The sequence below is a fragment of the Taudactylus pleione genome, unplaced genomic scaffold (genome assembly GCF_031769625.1).
Source record: "Taudactylus pleione unplaced genomic scaffold, aTauple2 ptg000156l, whole genome shotgun sequence".
NCBI classification, from domain to species: domain Eukaryota; kingdom Metazoa; phylum Chordata; class Amphibia; order Anura; family Myobatrachidae; genus Taudactylus; species Taudactylus pleione.
Window position 1 is genome coordinate 16,025,349 of NW_028284558.1, and position 21,118 is coordinate 16,046,466.

General features: G+C 42.6%; 1 protein-coding gene across 1 annotated transcript in view; it reads left to right on the top strand.

The window, feature by feature from the left end:
• THSD7B (thrombospondin type 1 domain containing 7B) overlaps positions 1 to 21,118 on the top strand; it is a 651,631-nt gene that overhangs the window by 619,011 nt on the left and 11,502 nt on the right. The window contains exons 22-26 of the mRNA XM_088474863.1: positions 7,096 to 7,255; positions 9,336 to 9,509; positions 10,587 to 10,682; positions 15,013 to 15,095; positions 19,704 to 19,893. Coding sequence (XP_088330989.1) covers positions 7,096 to 7,255; positions 9,336 to 9,509; positions 10,587 to 10,682; positions 15,013 to 15,095; positions 19,704 to 19,893 — 703 coding nt within the window. The remainder of the gene's footprint in view (positions 1 to 7,095; positions 7,256 to 9,335; positions 9,510 to 10,586; positions 10,683 to 15,012; positions 15,096 to 19,703; positions 19,894 to 21,118) is intronic.

A 21,118-nucleotide genomic window follows, 5' to 3' on the forward strand; every position in this document is an offset into this window, starting at 1 on the left:
CGGCCTCTCGTTCGCTCCGAGCGATGTTTGTCCAACTGCGCATGCGTGCGGATCGTTATACGCATGCGCGAACCAGTCAGTGCGGTCGAGATTCATGTGCTCGCAAAATAGCGAATGCCTGAAAATTTGAGTGACAGAAATAGGCGTATGTGGGTGGTAACAGGGGAAGGTGCTTGAAAACGTGGAGTGGAGATCAGAACGCAGGTGTGCTTAAAGGTCAAAACGGGCGTTTTATGGGTGTGCATAATTAATACAGCAGCGTCATTGACCACGTCACTGGGTTATTTTATAGCCAGAACTGCTCGCAAGATTGTGGTAGCAAAAACCAACCACAAGAATAGCGAGCAGTTCATACACTGGTCGATGTACTCGATTAATCTAATAAATAGTGGACATGACGTAGGATGCGAGCGGCCAGGGGGCGTAGTTTCCAAAAAACGACCACAAGTTTTGTTCGTTCGTTCAGACCTAGAGGCGTGAACAGACCGCAAAGAGCGAACGGTTGATTTGAATAGCCACCCCTATTTTCTGGACGAGCGAGCGCTAATTGCGTCCGGCACTGAATCAGGCCCTATATACCTTAACCAAGGGAGAGGTATACTGGGAAACTGACCCATACCCTCCTGAGACCAACAGCTACAGGGCACACTGAGCGTGGACCGTGAGCATCTCATACACACGTGGAGGGTAGGCGGAGCAACCCAAACCCAAAATCCTTTGTAGGGACTGCATCTGGGTCGGGGGAGGAGCTGCTGGGGACCGCCTCTCTCCCCTAAGCTGCGTTAACCAATCGTGTACGCTAGCCTTGTGGTAGCAGAAGCGCCTGCTGCCGATCACCGGTGTCAGACGATAAGGCCCCGGTGGTGTAGTGAGGATGTGGACAATCCCGGGCCCTGACAGCAGCGGCTTCTGGTGCATCTCTGACACCAGAAGCAAGGACTCCCGCACCCGATTCCCTGTATCGCCTTACCTGATATCTCCATGCAGTCCAGGTCGCAGCATTGCGGCTAGCAAGCTTAGCCGCGACCCGACAAAATCACCAGCCCAGTCACTGGTGTTGTGGCCCAGCGGGGGTAGATGGAGTCGCAGTATATGCTTCTTAATTTAGACACTTAGTACTGCCAACCCCAAAAAAATAAAATAAAACATAAAATAAAAGCTTAGGACTGCCAGAGCAGTCCCCTGTTACAAAGGTGTGTCTTGATCCTGCTGCACCAAACGAACAACTGAAGTCCGAAGGCTAGGGGCGGGGTATATATGGAGGAGGACCCGAGGCATCCTGGGAACTGAAGCTTTAATTGTTTGGTGCCTGGTCTCCAAACATAATATTCCCCATGGTATCCCTGTGGACTGAAGAAGAAAACTTCCATTTGCAAAATTGTGTTTTATCTTTTCTATATAAAAAGTGAGATATGTCTGTATTTGTTTACAGCTGCAGGTGTAGCTCCTCCACTTACCCCTTATACTTACTGTTCTTGGTAACTTTGATTGTTGTCATCTCAGACAGTATGTGGTAAGCACAGCAGCAAACTAAACATCCCTATCTGAATACCTGCAATACAGTACTGTACTTTATAGTCTAGACGGGATGTAGTCAGGAAGCAGATGGTCGAAATGCTGACTGCCGGCTTCCCGACTGTCTAATCCCAGCAGGGGTCTAATGACAGGCGTCGAAATCCTGCCGCCTGTCATTTTACCTGCACCGGGAGCCCGATGCCCAGCATACCGGTCAAAGGTAAGCCGGGCGCCGAACGCGGACAGCCGCGGGGGGGGGGAGGGTTAGGTTAGGGGCTCCCGGGGGCGACTTAGGGTTAGGCACCCCCCTGGGAGGGTTAGGGTTAGGCTAGGGTAAGGAGGGGTTAGGCACCCCCCCAGGAGACCTAGGTTTAGGCTGCGGGGAAGGGGGGATTAGGTTTAGGCACTTGGGGGGGACATTAGGGTTGGCAACTCTAAGGGAGGGTTAAGGATTCGGGTGGGGAGGTTAGGTTAGTAATAGTTTAAATACCTGTCGGGATCTTCACTGCCGGTCCTCCAGCGTCGGGATTTGAACCGGCGGTATTTCATACCAATCCCATCTAGACTGCCAGTGCCACACTTGTTGGAGGAAAGAGTTTACAATTCATTGCATTCCCTAATGACTGATGAATCAGTACCTTGCCATAATGTTATTACGATTGCAGTTTAAAAGGAGAAAAAAAAATTTAAATAGTAAAATAAAACATGAATATATCTCAGAATCATTTATTTTATTAGTAGAATTCTGTTCTTATCTTTAGAATGTTGAGGGAAGTCTGTAAATGGGATTAAGTGTTGGCACATTCATTCTATGAATGTTTTATTTTATTCTGCCACCAGAAAATTGCTCCGAGTTTTCATACATAGTGCTCCAGGAGTCTAAGTGATAATATTGAAATAACGAATCTAACTAAAAATAACTTCTGTGCGTCTCATTAGCTCTAAAATGGTTCTATCCTACAAATTACATTCTTTTAATGGTTTTGTTCTTACTTATGTGTGTCCACTCCAGCTCCCTCCTATGCTCATTATTTCTCCACTGGTGAAATAATAAATTCCCAAGCCCACTCTTTCTAACCACAAATAATGAATTGCTTCTTTGTTACAAGTCTCTCTATTTCAGCAAACTTTTTCATTTTCTTATGACAGATATCAGAATAATAATGGTAAATGGTGTTGAATGTTTTACATCCCAGGAAAACAGTGAGAAGTCAATATAATGCAGTAGCCGTATCACTAATACCCCTTTTACACCAGAATAAAAACCTGGGTTTTTGCTGGGTCTACCTGGGTCGCAGCTCAGTGTAAAAGGGTTCCTTAAAAATAACCCAGGTCAAGTGACCCAGCAATCCAACCCAGGTAGCTACCAGGGTTGGACCCAGGATGGACCCGGGTAATGGTGCAGTGTAAACGGTGCAACCCGGGTTATCTGACCTGGGTCATGCCTAAAATGAGCTGATTGGTGGTTGTGGGGCAGTCACCTCACACTTTTATTGACCTCACAGGTTTAGCAGGGCAGACCTGAGTTCAGTGTGCACAGGGCTGACCTGGGAGTAACCCAGATCCAAGGTGCAGTGTAAATGGGTTTGACCTGGGTCTGACCAGGGTTGCAACCATCTCCAAAAACCCAGGTCGGACCTGGGTTTTTGGTGGAAAAGAGGTATTATACAGTGATTCCCAACCTCAGTCCTCAAGGCACACTAACAGTTCTGGTTTTAGTGATATCCATGCTTGAGCACAGGCAGTTAAATCAAAATAACTTAGGTACTAATTACGTCACCTGTGCTCAATTATGGCTATCCTTAAAACCTAGACTGTTAGAGTGCCTTGAGGACTGTGGTTGGGAACCCCTGCACTAATACCCTACTCAAAAAGATGGAAATGTGGTTGCAGGGTGTTTGTGGTAGGTTCAAAAAAGAGCCATTATTCTTGCCCCAGTGTTCATTTTGTCCTGCTGGGTTGATTCTTGTGTTTTCTGCTATAATGTGACATATTGTAAGCATCCGCCAGGATCCCTGGGTTGGGTATGAAATGCTGACGGCCGGGAATAAGTCTGACTAAATCCCGACGCCGCAAGTCTGAACGCTCTAAATCCTGACTGGGGCTGGTAAGTATCCTAACCCTCCTCTCTCCCCCCTCTAACCCTAACCCTCCATTAGTGGTGCCTAACCCTAACCGGGATTTTGACGCCTGTCTTTACTCCCAGTCATCAGCATTTTGACTGTATCCCGGATCCCCATTTATAATATGAAGATTATCTAGAAACAGCTTAATATTATGCAAGAATAGAACTATAAAGATAGTAAATAGGACGCTGTGGTGAGAAGTCTTCCCAGCAGCTGCAAAAAGGGGAGGTAGTCAGCCTCCTATATGACAATATAGAAAGGAAAATATGCAGCGCTGATAATAGATGCAGTTTAATATAAATATAAAAACAATACAATCATGAAAATAAAAACATATCAAAATAATGTGTGTGGTAATATTGTGGATCCACTGCGATAGTAGATGGAGGTCCAAATCACAACCTCATAAAGCATGCATAATATCCTATAGGTACTCTTGCTGCAGCAATATACTGGATGGGCACTGATGTACTCAGATGGAAGCAGAACCAGAATGCAGACCGAAACCGGAATGGATGGTAGTGTATAATCAGGAATAGAGCCAGGAATGGAGTGGAATTACATATGTTGTCTGTGGATTGGTTCAACAGGCGAGGAGCAGAATCAGCTGTTCAGGATGTGCTGGGATGCAGAGCAGAACCAGCTATACAGGATATGCTGGGATGCAGAGCAGAACCAGTTATTTGGGATGGGCTGGGATGCGGAGCAGAACCAGCTATACAGGAATCAGGAACAAGCTGTAACTATTTGTGCTGCCAGGGAATGATGAGCACAGGCTTGTAGCAGAATCAGGAACCAGGTGCAGACACTACCTGTGCAGCCAGAGGAATGGTAGATACAGGTCTGAAGATGATGCAGGTGTCTGTACAGTACTTTAGGGAAAGTAGTCCAGGAATTCAATGGGAACTGAGCTTAGACAGCTTAATATTATGTATCATTCAGATGCAATTTGAATGTCAGCCTCAGCATAGCTAATGTTGAATACCAAAATAAGCATTGGGAGATAATTATGAAAATAGGTACACTGGCAACTGCTCAAAAAGTACTGTAACCAGTGGCAAACGCAGGATTTCTAGAGGAGGGTTTCCAAATGCTTGATTTTAGAGTGAGTGTGGCCTGTCCATGAAGAGGGTAGAATTAGCATTTAACCAGCTTTAATATGCGCCATACAAAGTATATTGTGTGTCATAATTCCATCATATACAGGACCAGCAATCACAGTAACCCTTTAAATGCAGCAATAGGGCCATCCTACTGGAGCTGAATGGTTTTATTTTAGATGTGTGCACCATTCGAGAGCATTAGAGCAAGTCTGGGAGTCTGGGGGAGCAGCAGAATAATCTAGCCCTGCCCTGGACATATATGTACATATTGGGCTCTATAGCAGCACATCCCTAACAGTGAATGTTTTCCAGATCTCCTAGTTGGTGCACAGGTTATTTATTACTGACTGATACATGTTAAAAGATCCACAGGTGGTGCTAATTATTTCATTTGTGATACTGTGAAGAACATTCAGCACTAGTAAAATTACCTTACTATTTCTATTGTGGTCATGATGTGGGCTGGGGAGGGGGGTTTCCAGGCAGACGGAAACCCCCCCTGCCTTTGCCTATGGTAACCCATAGTAATCATCAGTTATCTCATTGCTGTTTAAATAAAGGGGCATGTTTCCTTGCAATACAGAGCATCATGGCTAACCCCAGCAAACATTAAACGGTGACTACTATTCTTAATAGACACTACTCAAGTGACGTACAGATGTGTCCTCTTGCATCTTTGCTGATCGCACTACAAACGTGCGCACGCATCGCGACATGCGATTAGCCGCAGCAGCGTGCGCTACGTTAAGCCATGCCACGGGCTGCTTTTGTACCATGCAACTTATGGAGTTGCGGGTGTGCCAGCAGTGAGCGTACATGCTTGCGCATATGCGACTCGCGCCATGTGTGGTGCAATTTGCCACAAAAGCGGAAAAGATGTAATCAAGCATGTTGCTAAATGGTGAATTAACATTATACACCTTTTTTTTTGTTTTTATGGGGATCTATTCATTATCCCTTAATTTCTACAAAAGTAGGTGTTAATATTAAATTTCACCTACTTTTGTAGAAATTAAGTATTGGGGCCATTCTGTACAAACGTAATACAGGAGATATCATGGATATCTCCTGCTTATCTTTCAGTCCCAATCTAGCCCGGCAATATAATAGTATTGTGACAAAAATTAATTAAGCTCCGAAAATACAGAAGTTTTGAAAAATTAGACAGTATAGACCAGTGACGTGCGGTGAGGTCAATGGTTGGGGAGGCACACATGTATAAAAACACAGTTTTTATATCAAAACTCTGGAGCATGACAGGGAGTGTGATAGGGGAGGGAGTATGACTACCGTGACCGCACGTCCCTGGTGGAGACCTACGCTTCTTCCTATAGAGGTCCGGGTTGAGATAAGGGATTCTTCTGGATCCCTCTGCCTCTGTTCCGCTCCCTCTGCTAATTGAGAGCTTTGTGCGCATACAAAAATCCCAGTTCACGTATGCACAATAGCACTGCCAAGTCAGACTCGGCAGTGCTAAGTTTCTCTGCTACGTAAGTAGTGGTGATAAAGATTGCGGGGAAAGATGATTTTTGGATCAGCTGTCTCCGCACCGGAGCAATGTTGAATTGCACCAGTGTTTTAGTATCCACCGCTGCTTCTCGCAGCAATTTGTGTACTAAATTAGCCCTATATGTTTAAATAGAAAGATTTGTAATGACCTATTTATTTAAAATTTCTAGTGTAATTTTGACTTTTTGAAACAGGTTAGCAGATGAATCTCTCCCCTTATCTTAAGGTTTTAATAAAAAGCAGGTACTTTTAGTATTACTACCAAATGTGACAACACATAAAAGCTTAATAACAAAGACTGTGAAGTACAAATTGGTTGAGCCCAGTTTAGCAGTTTGGGATAATGGGGATGTGTCTGTCTGAAAAAAGAAAAAATCAAAGAAGGAGCTCAAGGTATATTGATCCTTGTTTTGAAATATTAATGGACCAAGATCATAAATAAAATATCTCAAGCTCAGCTTATAGTCCATGTTCATTTGGGGAAAACTATGTGTAACCATATTGCATTATAATCTAGGGTTCCTTCATCCGTATTAATGGTAGGGATACACACAATTCTTTTTTTAGATTCTGCTTAATAAATTCCAAATCCGAATTTCAAAGTATTGTATGTTACAGGATGATATGTAATTGAAGCTCATGCATGTCTCTATGCACTCTGCACTAACCTCACAGGGGAGACACCCCTGATTAGGATTCATTCCAACGGGAATCTTTTCTGGAATTTGCTAAAATCCCAAACCATATACTAAACGTGCTGCATCCCTAATTGATATCATTTTTGGTGTTCAGCAGAAGTAGGCTTGGAATATCATGATTTGTTTCTCGGCTCATCTTTGCAGAATGGCCAGTGTGGAGAAGGATTTAAGTCTCGTAACCTCACATGTGTGGTGCACAATATTACCATCTCTGGAACCAAACAGCAAGTAGACCCTAAATTCTGTGGCCAATTACCCAGTGAGGAAAATCTACTCAGCATGAGCTGTTATGTTGCTTGTCCAGGTAACTATATATACTGTGGTTGTTGCTTTTACCATTCAGGGACCTATTCATCAACGGAGGCTGTATGGCTCCGATAATTAATTATTGTTCTCGCTGCGAGGGATACCTAAGTATCCAACTCGCAGCAGGGGATAGTTTATACCGGAGCAATTCATCATTGCTCCGGTGCGGGGACAGCTGCTCTGAAAAGCAGGTGTCCCCTCGGTTAGTATCACAACTACAGATGTAGCTGCGTTACTTACCTCCTCCCCATTGGCCCGGCTACGCATGCGTAGCCCGAGGTCACGCGTGCGCACAGCCGCCGGGGACTCCACTCGGATCCCTCTTCGTATTCCCGGAACTCCTTCCCATAGGAAGGAGCGGGGCTACGAGAGCAAGCGTCGTCTGAAGATGGTGCTTGCACTCATAAGCAAACTCCGAAAACTTTCAGTTTTCAGACTTTGCTAAATATCAGGGAGCCCTATTGGACCCCTGATGATGAATGGCCCGGTAACTAAAATATGCGGAAACTGGCATTTGCACATGGTTACCGGGCCATTTATCGATGAATAGGCCCCTCAGTGTTTTACATACTGTAATGTGAAAGCGGATTGTGATACAGGGCCTGACTCACAGTTGTACACTATTACACTGTAGCTGCATCCTTGGACACAGCTACTGTGCAGTAATATTCTAATGGCGCAGAAGGGGTCTTGTGTAAATAGACGCTTCCTGACGGCTTCTGTGATCCACTGATGTGCCCAAGGGTGCAGCATGAGGAGTAACCTTCAGTAGCCACTGGCTTCAGCACACCCAGAAAATGGGGTTGATACTCCTTTGTTTTCTGGGACCCTGTCTGACGCAGCCCCCAAACGGCTGCGGCGTCCGGACACTGCAAGCTAACTCACAGAAGCAGTTATGCACATGCGCAGATCTTCAAACATTGGAGTTCTACACAAACCATTGAGTTTGCGTACAAATGCTGAATCAGGTCCACAGTACATTAGCAATTCCTGTACCACAGTAGTTAGATTTCGGATTTACGTTGTTCAAAGGCAAAAGTTATATAATGAAACATCAGCTGCGTTACACCTATTCTGAACACTTTATTCCATCAATTGATTATAACATTTTTGGGAATGCTTTCACCGATCAGTGCTTTGTATTATTTTTCATGTGTCACTTGGCATTAACAAAAAGATTGAAAAGATTTTTGATTATTTTTACATTTTTATATTGTTTATAATATTATATTTGTTACTACTAAAAAAGCTTGGGGCGGAATCCAGCAAGCTTGCCATTAGAAGCTTTGGGTCCTGGTACTAAGGGCCTTATTTATCAACGAGTTTTATTATTCACAATGAGTGATAAAACTTGTTGGTATTATAAATGGTTCTCCAGCCAATCAGCTCCCAACTGTCATTTTCCAAACAGATGACAGTAGGGAGCTGATTGGCTGGATCACCATTATTTTACGCAACAAATGATAAAATTTGTTGATAAATGAGGCCCTAAGTATGGTTTTGTAACCATGACTGCTCCAAACACCTTGCCCCCTCTTTAGATGCTGCATGACACTGCTGAAGGGAGCATCGCCACACAATTCTGGGGACACGGCTTTGTCTTTTTGACACCCCCCCTCCCTGACACACGCACACAATGGTCCTAATAACAGAGGTTTAAGAGCATAGAAATGTAATGCAAATATGTAGTATGCTATTGACTATTCTTACATTAATCTATCAAATCCTCGAACATCCTGTACGGTTATAAGGAATATATTGTATGATTTTATAATAAAAATGCTATAAAACACCAATGATGGTGATTACGTCCCACAACTTGTTCCTGTCTTGCGTATGAAGCACATTGCATTTTTAATTTCTCTGAAATCTCTGCAGCGTTCTGTAAAGCAGACGCTATGCACTGAACCAGCTCATGTGTCAAGTCCCGGATGTATCATTACACAGACAAGGATACGCTTATCTACATTGACATTTCTAAATTGCATGACAGGGGGCTCGATTATCTGGGAGAGAAGACATTACATTATAATTATCCTGATATTCGTGTGTCTGATTGTATTATATTTGTCCTTTAGGTGATTGCCACCTTACGGAATGGTCCCATTGGAGTTCCTGTGAGGTCACCTGCATTGATGGGCGCAGTTTTGAAACAGTTGGTCGGCAGACCCGATCAAGAACCTTTATTATACAGTCTTTGGAGAACCAGGAAAACTGTCCAAGGCCTATTATTGAGACTCGGCCCTGTACAGGTTATATATATTTATTTGTTTGGCAGGAAAAAAGAACTTGACTCTGTATCTTCACAAACAAAACTTATGTTACTTTAGGGGTATATGTACTAAGCCTTGGAGAGAGATGAAGTACCACCCAATCAGCTCCTAACTGTCATTTTTCAAACAGAGCTGATTGGTTGGTACTTTATCTCTCTCCACATTATCTCTCTCCAAGGCTTAGTACATCTCCCCCTAAAATAGGGATTGTGTGACAATTTACAAACTTTTACTTATTGTAAGCAGGGGTGCCAAGAGGGGGGAGCGGGCACTCATTACCCGGCTTGCTGGAGGGTCCAGGTGGGGGCCGCCGCTCCCCTACCCTGTCAGAGGCAGCAGCGTCCAGCATACACTGCTGTGTGCTGGGCTGCAGTGAGTACAGGGAGTCTGCTGCTGCTGTCATTGAACTCAGCAGCAGTCTCATCTGCCTGCACCTGATAGGAGGGGGGAGAGCGATCGCACTGGTCGCGTCCCCCCCCCCTGGATCTGGCCCTGGCTGAGGGGCACAACGGCACCCCCATGCCACATTATGCCATGCCCCTTGCCCATTTTTTTATGGAACCTGGGAGAATCTCCTCCTATTTCGGGAGTCACCCATAGGTTCTGGGAGAATGGGCAAGTATGTGTTACGCTCATATGTTTTTTTTCTATTTTATTAAAGACTTTACAATGATGACATCGCAATTATTTTCCAATTCCTACAGAGACACATTTGGCAGCAGAACATGCAGCTGAGATCCAGAAATTGGCAACACTGATCCAATCTTTCATAATTGCTGGAATACATTTCAGTTATTCACCTGCCCTGACTCCGTATTCATTAATAATCTGGGAACACAGTTCGTCATTTAAACTTTTCATAAAAAATTTTGTTCCTAAAATATATTTTTCATATATTTTTTTATATTTAATTTTTATGTGCACAAGAGTATTTTCACACAATTAGTTAGTGAATGCTTAATGTTTTGGCAAAATATATTCAGTGAAATCTAAAGCCTTTGATACGGAGGTGAACAGTAGAATTGTTAAAATTATAATGTGTGTGTCTCATCACAGGAGGAAAATGTTTCAAATACATGTGGAAGATGAGCCCCTGGAGGGACAATAAAAGGATAGTTTGGTGCCAGCGCTCGGATGGGATGAATGTGACAGGTACAGAAATGAGTCTGTAATTGTTATTCAATACTGTAATTGTGCTTCAGTGCTATTTATTACCTTCCTGCCTTTTAATCTTTTCACAGTAGTAAGTGTTCTATTTACTAAGGGAGTTAAACCTTTTCTCACAATATGTTAGAGTGACAGCTAAGGGTAGACACCAAAAGAGAAAATATTCGCTAGGTTTGTCCTACTTAAGAGTGTTCGCAGTCATACATGTACCGCTGCAAGCACGTTTTTTTTGCTGTTGCCATCTTTCTTTGAATAAAAAAAAATTCAGTCAATAAACATAGAGATTACTTGGCTGTTTTATTTATTTTTCATTCCAATGGGCATTTGTGAAACGGCAAAACAAAGTCAGAACACATATGCTCTTTTGCATTCAGCTTTACTGCTGCCATTCAGTATAAATAGGGTTCTGCCTACATGTGTGGTATATGCAGGGACGTGCGGTGAGGTCAATGGCTGGGGAGGCATTGGCTAGTATCAGAGTGATGTCGTGCTGGGTATTCATTGTGTAGTGTGTACCCAGCTTTACACAGAATGTGCCAGTTCCTGCATAGTGACTAGGTGCCAGCTACAGTACTTGTGTCTGCAGGGAAACCTCCTATCCTGTAACACAGTGATTTACAAACCCCCAGACAGTGTCCTGTGGGCCACAGCAGACCCTCCTCACCTTTTGCTCCTTTGTGTATTTCCTCTGTGTGCATATTCCAATTTTCTTCCCTCCTCAGTGCTGCTGCTGAGCTCAGATGCCCGAGTACTTCCTGAACTGGTCACCTGATCACTTGATCGTCAGAGGTGTCCATCAGAGCTCAAGGCATGCCCCCTCACAGTGCATGCCTCCGCTAGCTCTTTTTCTCCGTGTTTTATTGGCTGCTTTGTGGCCCAGCCTCCAGCTCCAGGCAGTGTCTGAGCTATAAGAGGTGAGGCTGAGCTCTTACTGCCTCATCTCTCCCTGTATTTCCAAGGAGTGCTGCAATTTTGGTGAGTTTTACCTATAAAAGCGATCAGAATAATACAAAGAAGATGTTTATAAGTTATAAATATCTTCTTTATATTATTCTAATCATTTTTATAGTCAAAACTCTGCAGTCTGACAGGGAGTATGACAGGGGAGGTTCTACCCTGAATGCACGCCCCTGGGTATATGTAATTATAGATAAACCTTATATCTCCATTTAAGCACAGGGAGTAAATCTTCATAAATTCATCAATCTGTAATAACACCTTAGATTATGCAAAATAACGACACTGCTAGGAAACCTTTACTGCACACTCACAAACCCAGGTGTGCAATGGTGTATGCAATTGAATACAACATCACTTTGATGGTGTCTGTGATCCATGGGTGTTTCAGGCTGGAGACTGGAGGTGCGATAATTTGTGCATCCACAGTCTCAGAGGCCATATTAGAATTACTTGAGATGAATAGCCTGAATATTGCCTAGGCCACCGCAAGTGCCGATGGTACATCCAATGATGCGCCGATGGTGTAGTGTTTAGAACCACTGTCGCAGTTGCACAGTCTTTGGAGCCTGAAAGTGTGCTTTGCAGTGCTTGTACTCTCCGTCGCACGCTGGTGCACAAGGCTGAGATTAGCATTTGTATATTCCCGCAGCGGTTGTACTAGCGAATGCATTAGCATCCATCTTTGAATCAGGCCCATAGTACTGTATGGATGCAGTAGACACTGAAGACACTTGCAGAAATTTGGAGCTGCTTAGGAAAATTGTGGAGACAATATAAAATATATGTGTGCTTTATGTGTAAGGGGCACTACTAATGGGGGCACTGTATTTAAGGAGCACTACTGGGGGCACTGTATTTAAGGAGCACTACTGGGGACACTGTATATAAGGGGCACTACTACTGGGGGCACTGTATATAAGGGGCACTACTACTGGGGGCACTGTATAAGGGACACTACTACTGGGGGCACAGTATAAGGGGCACTACAACTGGAGGCACTGTATATAAGGGGCACTACTACTGGGGGCCCTATATAAGCGACACTACTACTGGGGGCACAGTATAAGGGGCACTACTGGGGGCACTGTATAAGAGGGACTACTGGGGGCACTGTTTATAGGTGGCACTACTGGGGGCACTGTATAAGGGGCACTGCAGGTGTACTGCATACGGGGCACTACTAGGGGTTCTGCATAAGGGGCACTACTACTGTGCACATTGCATAAAGGGCGCTACTACTGGGGGCACTGCATAAGGGGCACTACTACAGGGGGCACTGCATAAGGGGCACTGCTACAGGGGACATTGCATAAGGGGCACTACTACAATGGGCATTGCATAAGGGGCACTACTACTGGGAGCATTGCATAAGGGGCACTACTACTGGGGGCATTAAGGTGCATATGGAAAGGAAAGGAATGTTCCCTGAGTTCATGTTGACACGCCCCCATTTTTCTGTGACCACGCCACCTTTTGGCACATGGTCACACACACAGTTTGGGATGGGGGGGCTCCATTTTTAACCTTGCCGTAGGCGCCAAATACCCTAGCTACGCCACTGGGAATGGGTTAACTATCGATGGTCACCATTGATGGTGCTCAACATCAATGGTGTAAACCATAGACCGGGAGCCATTGATGGTTTGCACTCACTGATGGCCATCCTTGCTGAGGGGAATGGCAGGTCAGTAAGGGAAGGGGACAGGATTTGGTGGGCCACCAGGGGTGGGTATATGCTCTGTTAAAAAAAAAAAAACATTGCTTCCTCTCACCAATCGATGGCGAAGAACTGTCATATCACCACAATTAATGGCAAAACCATCGACCATTGACCAGCTGTACTAACAAGGCAGAATGATAAAACATTATATTAGTGTTTCAAAAAGTTGTTCCTTGTCCTGGTTTTAAGGATAATTTGATTTATCCAGCTGTGCTCAAGCACGGGTATCTTTAAAAACTAGACTATTAGGGTGCCTTGAAAACTGAGTTTGGGAAATACTGCATTAGAGGTACTGTGGATGCAGAACACATAGGGGTAAAGGTAATAGCCTGCGCGATGCAACATCAGCGAATTTCTGGCGAGTCTGCACGATGTTTTAATTGGGCATATAATTTAAAATGATTGTCTCTTTAAAAAATTAGGCAGACTTACCAGAAACTTGCCATTGCCTGCAGCGCACAGGCTATTACATTTACCCCATACAGCTTTTAGTTCTTTAATTCTGAAATGTATGGATTAATATCATTAGGATTTTTAACAAAGGAGACATGTAATGCAGGCACTTTTAGACCATAAACCCTTTTCATCATTCCTCTGCATACTGTGGTAACACGGCACAGGGACCTTAGGGACTGATTCAGAGATGGCCGGTATTGCACAGCCGCACAGATGCAACTGTTCAATAACATTCAACAAGCTGCAAATGCAGCAGGGTGTGTCTGTAGGAGATAGCGACCTCCTTACTGCATTTGCAATCCGATTACAGCGTACGTAGACCCTGCCTCGTATCACCATCATAACCATCTGGTTGCTCCATTGGCAAGGTTGTGTAAGCTGAAGCTTACCTTAGCCTGGCCTGTGCCTGGTCCACCGACGCAGACCCTGGCTTCATCCCTCACTAGAAAACGGGGACGAATTCCGGGAATAGTTAGACCTGCGCCCTCCAGCAATAATTCTGTATCTTGTGATGGGTTTATTTTGGAAACTATATAAAAGTGGAGGAAGCAGAAAGAAAAGCTAAAATGTTCTTAAAATGAAGCTACATGAACTCTATATTCTAAAAATCTGTCCCAAATCACAATAGAGGGATAGAGCCCTCAAACTGGGACTGTCCTGCCTATATCAGGACAGTTGGGATGTATATTTTTCAGCTACTTATCACAATTCTATTGTTGCTAATTGTCCCTAAATTACTGGGACAGTGCCATTTTGTTTGTAATTTGCCCCTAAAAGTTTATTTTTCATTACTAGCCAAATTGCACAATACAATTCTTAATTTTTTGCATATTCGATGCAATTCTTAGATCTACTGTATCCCTGTTATCTTGGCTTTATATTCTATATTTATTAAATAAGAATATTGAAAATACAAAGAAAAGTATCCTGCAACCAAATTCAGCAGGATGGGGATTGTAGTTCTCCAAGATGCCACAGTAGCAGCAAATTGTCCCTGGAAAAGTATATTAAACAATATAACTACTGTACAACAGTATGAGAATGTTCTGCCTGTACTGCTTAGCATCACTGAGCCTCTCTACATGAACATAGCCAGACTTGGGACTACTGGATGAAGAGCTGTGTAGATAATGAGATAGAAGGTGGATTTACTAGGTATTGATGTTTTTCTTCTTGCAGGAGGTTGCTCTCCTAACTCCCAGCCTGCTGAAGTTCGGAACTGTGACCCACCATGCAGAAAACCTTTTTCCTATTGTATGCAGGTAACCTACTTCTAAAGCAACACTTGCTGCATAAACCAACCTCATCTCACACACAGATACAGAACAGAACAGACTTTGGGATGTGTTTTAAAAGGATATAGTGTCACCTAGCGGATATTCAGTGAATTGTACAGAGTTGACATTTAAGTTGGACCGCAGATGCTGGATACCTGTGACCATCCAGTGAAATATGTATTATGATTTATTATGATTTTCATACTGTTACTGTGGCCACATATTGCTATACATAAATTAGTTTAACAATACACGTTACTGGTTCAGTATCTTTTATTAATGAAAACCACACAGGATTGTTGAAATGATTTGTAGATTTAATTACTGTATGATATTTTCTCTGTACTGTACATAAATGCTTTCATATGGGGTTTCTATGTACATTATGTGATGGTTACAGAGTATAACAGTTTCATGTCTAATATATATGGAAACAAATGTACATATTATCTAATCAGTTTTTATCAATTTACAGGATAGTTCTAAGAATAACTATGTTGGTAAAAAAAAAGTACTACCATCTTACACATTAACATAACTGCAATTTTGCGAGTTAGGGAGTGGTGTCAGCTATGTTGTTGCTACATTCCAGTGCATTTTACAATAATATTCCATGTACCCCAGGGCAAAGGTGCATAAGTTGTTGATCAGGATATCAACTAGACTTCTCCAAAGCTGTACTCTTTGTCCCATCTTTTTTTAGCCCTGTTCAGCTTCTCTAATACTCCTTTTACATCGACTTAAAAATCCCAGGCTTGAGTGCCAGGGACCCGGGGATCCAACTTGGGTACTTTGCAGGGTTGGTCACGGGTCGTTCCGTGGCACCCTACAGTGTAAACGCAGCGATCCGGGTCACGATGAACTGTATCGTGCCGCATGCCGCTTAACTGGCCAGCTTCAGTGGCGCTTGGAGGTGACATCATCTCCAAGCATTCACTGCAATGCCGGAAGAGCCGGGTTACTGCAGACCCTGCTCCAGTGTGAACGGCGCCGACTCGGGAATATTCTGGGTCGGAGCTGCAGTATTTAATCTTGTTCCAACCCCTGGTCAGACCTGGAACTTTGGTGTAAAAGGGGTATTAGCGTAGAGAATCGCCAACTTTAGATGTAACCCAACCATACAAGTTTAGTCTTTTTTGTACACATGCGTTGTATGGAAAGACCTATTTTACAGAAACACATAAAAAAAGATCCTTAGGTACAATGCTTCCTGAGCGCCAATTGATTTTTAATGTTGTAAAAAAAATGAAATTAATATCCCAGTTGTTGTCCATGTTAAGGAAATTAATCTTAATTTGTTTTATTTTTTAAAATTACTTTGTGAATATTCCCTTTACCATTCCGTATTGAACATTTGACCATAAAGGGTAGGAAATATTTCTAAAGAGTGTTTTCCAAATGCTTGATTTTGGAACATATAAGGAAATAGTTAACAATAGGTATTTAATTGCCAACCCACAGCTTGTATTGATCTTTCATTTAGTATTTTAGATACAGACACATCTATGAATTCATTATTCTCATAATTCTCACACAGATATGAATTATCTTGTTTCCTCTGTATCTGTATGGTACAATTATTCTCAAGGCTCAAATACTGAAAACAAACATGAGACAAAGTAATGCATACATATATATTCTTCTCTCCATTGGAAATACTCTACAAAGACACAGTGCTTTAATAATTTAGCACCAAATACATTTATTTATACGTAAGATAGTATACAATTGACATCTGCTGTTTTTAGTCAGCATTATATTATGTACTAAATTGCTTCACAATAAGCTATATATTTAATCATGCCTGTAATTGAATGCATTCATAAATGACATATTATAACAAATTCATGCAAGTCACAGTGTGACTCTTTGTAATCATTTTAGTCTTTTGTTGCAATAGACCTTACATCATGTGATGATACCTGGGCATTTGAAAATATTCTTTAACATAACAGAAAAATAACATATAATAATAATAATAATAATAATACAATAATATTAATACTACTACTACTAATAATAATAATATTAATTTTATTATTATTAATATTATTGTATTATTATTAAGTATTGTTAATATTATTAATAATAATGATAATAAGTTATGTATTTAAATGCATTTTAAATAAAAACGAGGTATTAACGAAGCTATGATAATAACCTAATTTAAGTATATCCATCTTGACTATCTTATCAAATGTATATAATATCTTGTAAGTGAATACAGCTATCAAATTATTACTAAGTTTCATCTTACATTCACTTAAAATGAATGTAACATAAAAGCTGAAACATAAGAACAATACACTAGAGTCCAAAATTAAGAACAATGATAGTAACCATTTTGCTGTAGAAACATTTTTACAAAAAACTTGGCAGTTCCCCCAAATAAATTATTATTAATGAGTCTTAAGGGTAAATTTACTATCCGTCAGGTTTTGGTCTATTCCAAAGGCAACAAACAGTGACAGGTATCGACATTGAATTGCAGTAAAAAAAAAATCCAGCATTTACTATGCATCAGTTTTGACTGCATTTCAAACCCCTATACCGCAGCAGATCCAAAGTCAAATCCGCTATCAATCTGCTGTGGTGATGAAGCCATGCACATATCACTATGATCTGTACAGGCTTAATTAGCTTAAAATGTTTATAAATGGTTAAAAATAGAGAAATAAAATGTGTGGGGTGCCCCATAATACATAACCAGTTCTGGAGTACTCTGAGCCTAGGCTGGTATTTAAAAATAGGGGGGAAAAACGGCATGGAGTTCCCCCATTTTACAATAACCAGCAATAGACTGAACCAGCTGGGGTGCTATGGCTATAACAAAGCTACACACAGTGGGAGTTGCCCCTGTCATAATGGCAGCCAGCCCCAAACTGGAGTATTGTAGTATTTTATTAAATAAACATTTCCCGCACAGCCCTCATTCACCCATTTATTACTTACAAAATGAAGGGGTCACATTCTCTCCAGTCCATGTAGCATCCCGACACTTGGCATAATAAAAAAGCTACTACTGCTCTTAGTAAAGCCCCATCACAAATGACAGGTCACTCTCCATAGAAATGCAGTGACTGGTCACAGCGCGGCAGTTCCTATGCTCTTACAAATCAGTGCATCCTCATTCATTTCTTTGGAGAGTGATCGGGAGAGACCTGTCATTTGCAACAAGGCTTTGTAAAGAGCAGTAGTGATGTTTTTATGTTTTGACAAGTGTCTGGATACCTACATGGACTAGTGAAGGCGTGACCCCTTTATCTTGTAAGTACTAAACTGGTGTACAAGGGCCGTGTGGTGTGTTTATTTAACAAAGGACTTTCCCCTTCGCTGTGTGTGTTAAGTATTTTGTGTAATTATTTTTTTTAATAGGTGGACTACAGTAGCCAGCTATCAGCCCAAGGCTGGTTGTTCTTGTGGAGAGGAACCCCATTTTGTGGGGGGAGGAAGTGTCCACACTTACTCTAGGGATTTCAGCCTGGGACTGACCAGCTTGGGGCTGGTCACCATTACGGCAGGGGGATCCACACTGTGTGTCCCCCTGCTGTAGCGTCAGCAGCAGTGCTGATTATTGGAAAATAGGGGAAACCCCACAATATTTTTCCCCCTATTTTCCAATACCAGTCTAGGCTCAGAGGTCTGGGGCTGGTTATGGATTTGGGGTGGGATAGCACACTTTTTTTTCTATTTTTAACTATTTATTAATATCTACAGCAAACAAAGCCTGTGCAGATCATACTGATATGTGCAGTCAGTGCTTCTCCCAAACTTGTTTGGGTGGGTTTGCCGTTGTTTTAGGGCCAGTTTCTGGTCTATTTCCAAACTGCCGCTTAGTAAATCTGTGGCTTCTTTATTTATCTTTGCGAAAATAATCAATGGTTGGTCCTAGGTTATAAAGTTGGTATTTTGGTTGTTTTTCTGTCAGTTGTGCCTTTAGTAAATGGTCAGTTTTCAAATTACCAAATTCGATCTTTAGTAAATGTACTCTACCCCTAAAGGCCCCCATACACGGTGCGATAAAGCAGGCAATCCGAATGATTGGTACAATTTGACTGCTATATCGCACCGTGTATGGGCCTGATGTCAGACTGAGCACGCACCCGTAGGGTTGTACATCGCACCCTCTGATCTTACTGCAGGTTCAGTTGATTAGAGGATGCGATGTGTGATCCCATGCCGCGCTATGTGTGGGGAGGTGAGGGGAGCAGGCATATCGGGCGGTCGGCCACCCGAATGCACCATGTGTGGGGACCACCCGATATGTTGGACGTCGGATTCCCCGTCGTGTCGCACGGTGCCAATCGCAATGTGTATGGCCAGCTTTAGACTACAGACAAAGTAGAGTAGACACTAATTGGTAGGATCCTATAAGCTTTATACTCTCTTCTACAGGTACATTCAAGGGTAGAGAAGTTCCAGGGCTGTGAGACCTTGCATGGGAATATTGTCCAAATACCAGTATGTTGTATGAGAGTAACATATAGTGCAATAAGTTATTATAGCAATTCTGTAGTTATATTTCACAAAAATATATCAGTTTCTGCACAGAGCTACTCCTGGTGATTCTCAGCTTGGTCATGTTTCTTCCAGAGTGGAACCTGCGGCTGCCAGGATGGATACACACAAATAATGAGATCTAGCGGCGTCCTTGACTATTGTTTGAAGGTTCCGGGCACTGAATCTAAGAAAGCTGATGTGAAAACTTTTATTGAAAAAAGCAAACCCATCAACTCCAAACTCCCGCAGATATTTAACTGGTCGATTCAGCTATTTGACCAAGGCAAGTGCATATTAAACAATGTTAAATTAAAACTTAAATAAGTGAGTGGTTCTAGGAAGAGCTGAGCTAATTTTAACATTTTGCAGTTTTAATGTAAAGATAATAAATATACTGTAAATACTGTTTTTTAGTAAGTGAGAAGACTGCCTTTGAGAGACTACTACTAATATGGGGCATATTTAATAACGAGTGATATTCTTATTTTTTATTATCACTTGTTATGAATCTCAAATGGTGCTCCAACCAATCAGCTCCTAACTGTCATTCTTCAAACACATGACAGGCGCTGATTGGTTGGAGCACCATTTAAGTTAGTAATGAGTGATAACAAGAATATCACTCATTATTTATTAAGCACATAGGACCTCATTCAGAGCTGCTCGCAAGATGCGATCGCTCGCTTGCAATAACGGGCTAGGTAGACAAATCAAGCACTCGCTCTTTGCGCTGTGAGGACGCCCTCTATGTCTTAGTGAGTGACGGCACTTAGCGTACGTCGGACTATAAAACCTCCCACCTGTCACTCGCAGCACACATCCTCTACGGGAAGTGTCTGATTAATCGTGAACATCGAGGGCCATCAGAGCTGCTCGCAGCACTTGGGGTTCACCTAACCTACCCCAAGCACTGCGAGCAGTTTAGGCTAAAAACAACCTAGTCACGTGTGTAATGACGCTACTTTGCTAGTTATGCACACCCATTAAACGCCGTTCTGACGGTCAGACATGCCTGCGTTCGCACAACCACTCCCCCGTTCACAAGCACCTTCCCGTTACCACCCACAAACGGCACAATCTGTCACTCAAAGTAGCGACCTGTCTGTGTACTATGAGCGCTCAATTGTGCATCGCAGACGCTAGCTTGTGCACGCGCACTGTTACTTAGACGCATGCGAAGACGGGCAAAAATTGCTCCGAGCGAGCGCAGCTTAGCGAGCGGCTCTGAATGAGGTCCATAGTCCCCTTAGTTTTCAGAAATCAGGGGGTGCGGAGTGTCAAATGTTGTTTTACTTAGTGACAAGGCTGTTCTAAGCTTCTTGCCTCCCAAACTTTGGTTTGTTTAAAAAATAAAGTGGATAAATCTGTTCTTTGGAGCATTAAGTACAATATATGTTTAGCTGATGATTTATTTAAGGCTGAGGAGGTTGGGAGGTTGGGAGGTATCTCCTGTTGGGAGGTATCTCCTGTTCCTGAGCAGCAGTGAATGGGCAGACAAAATAATGGAT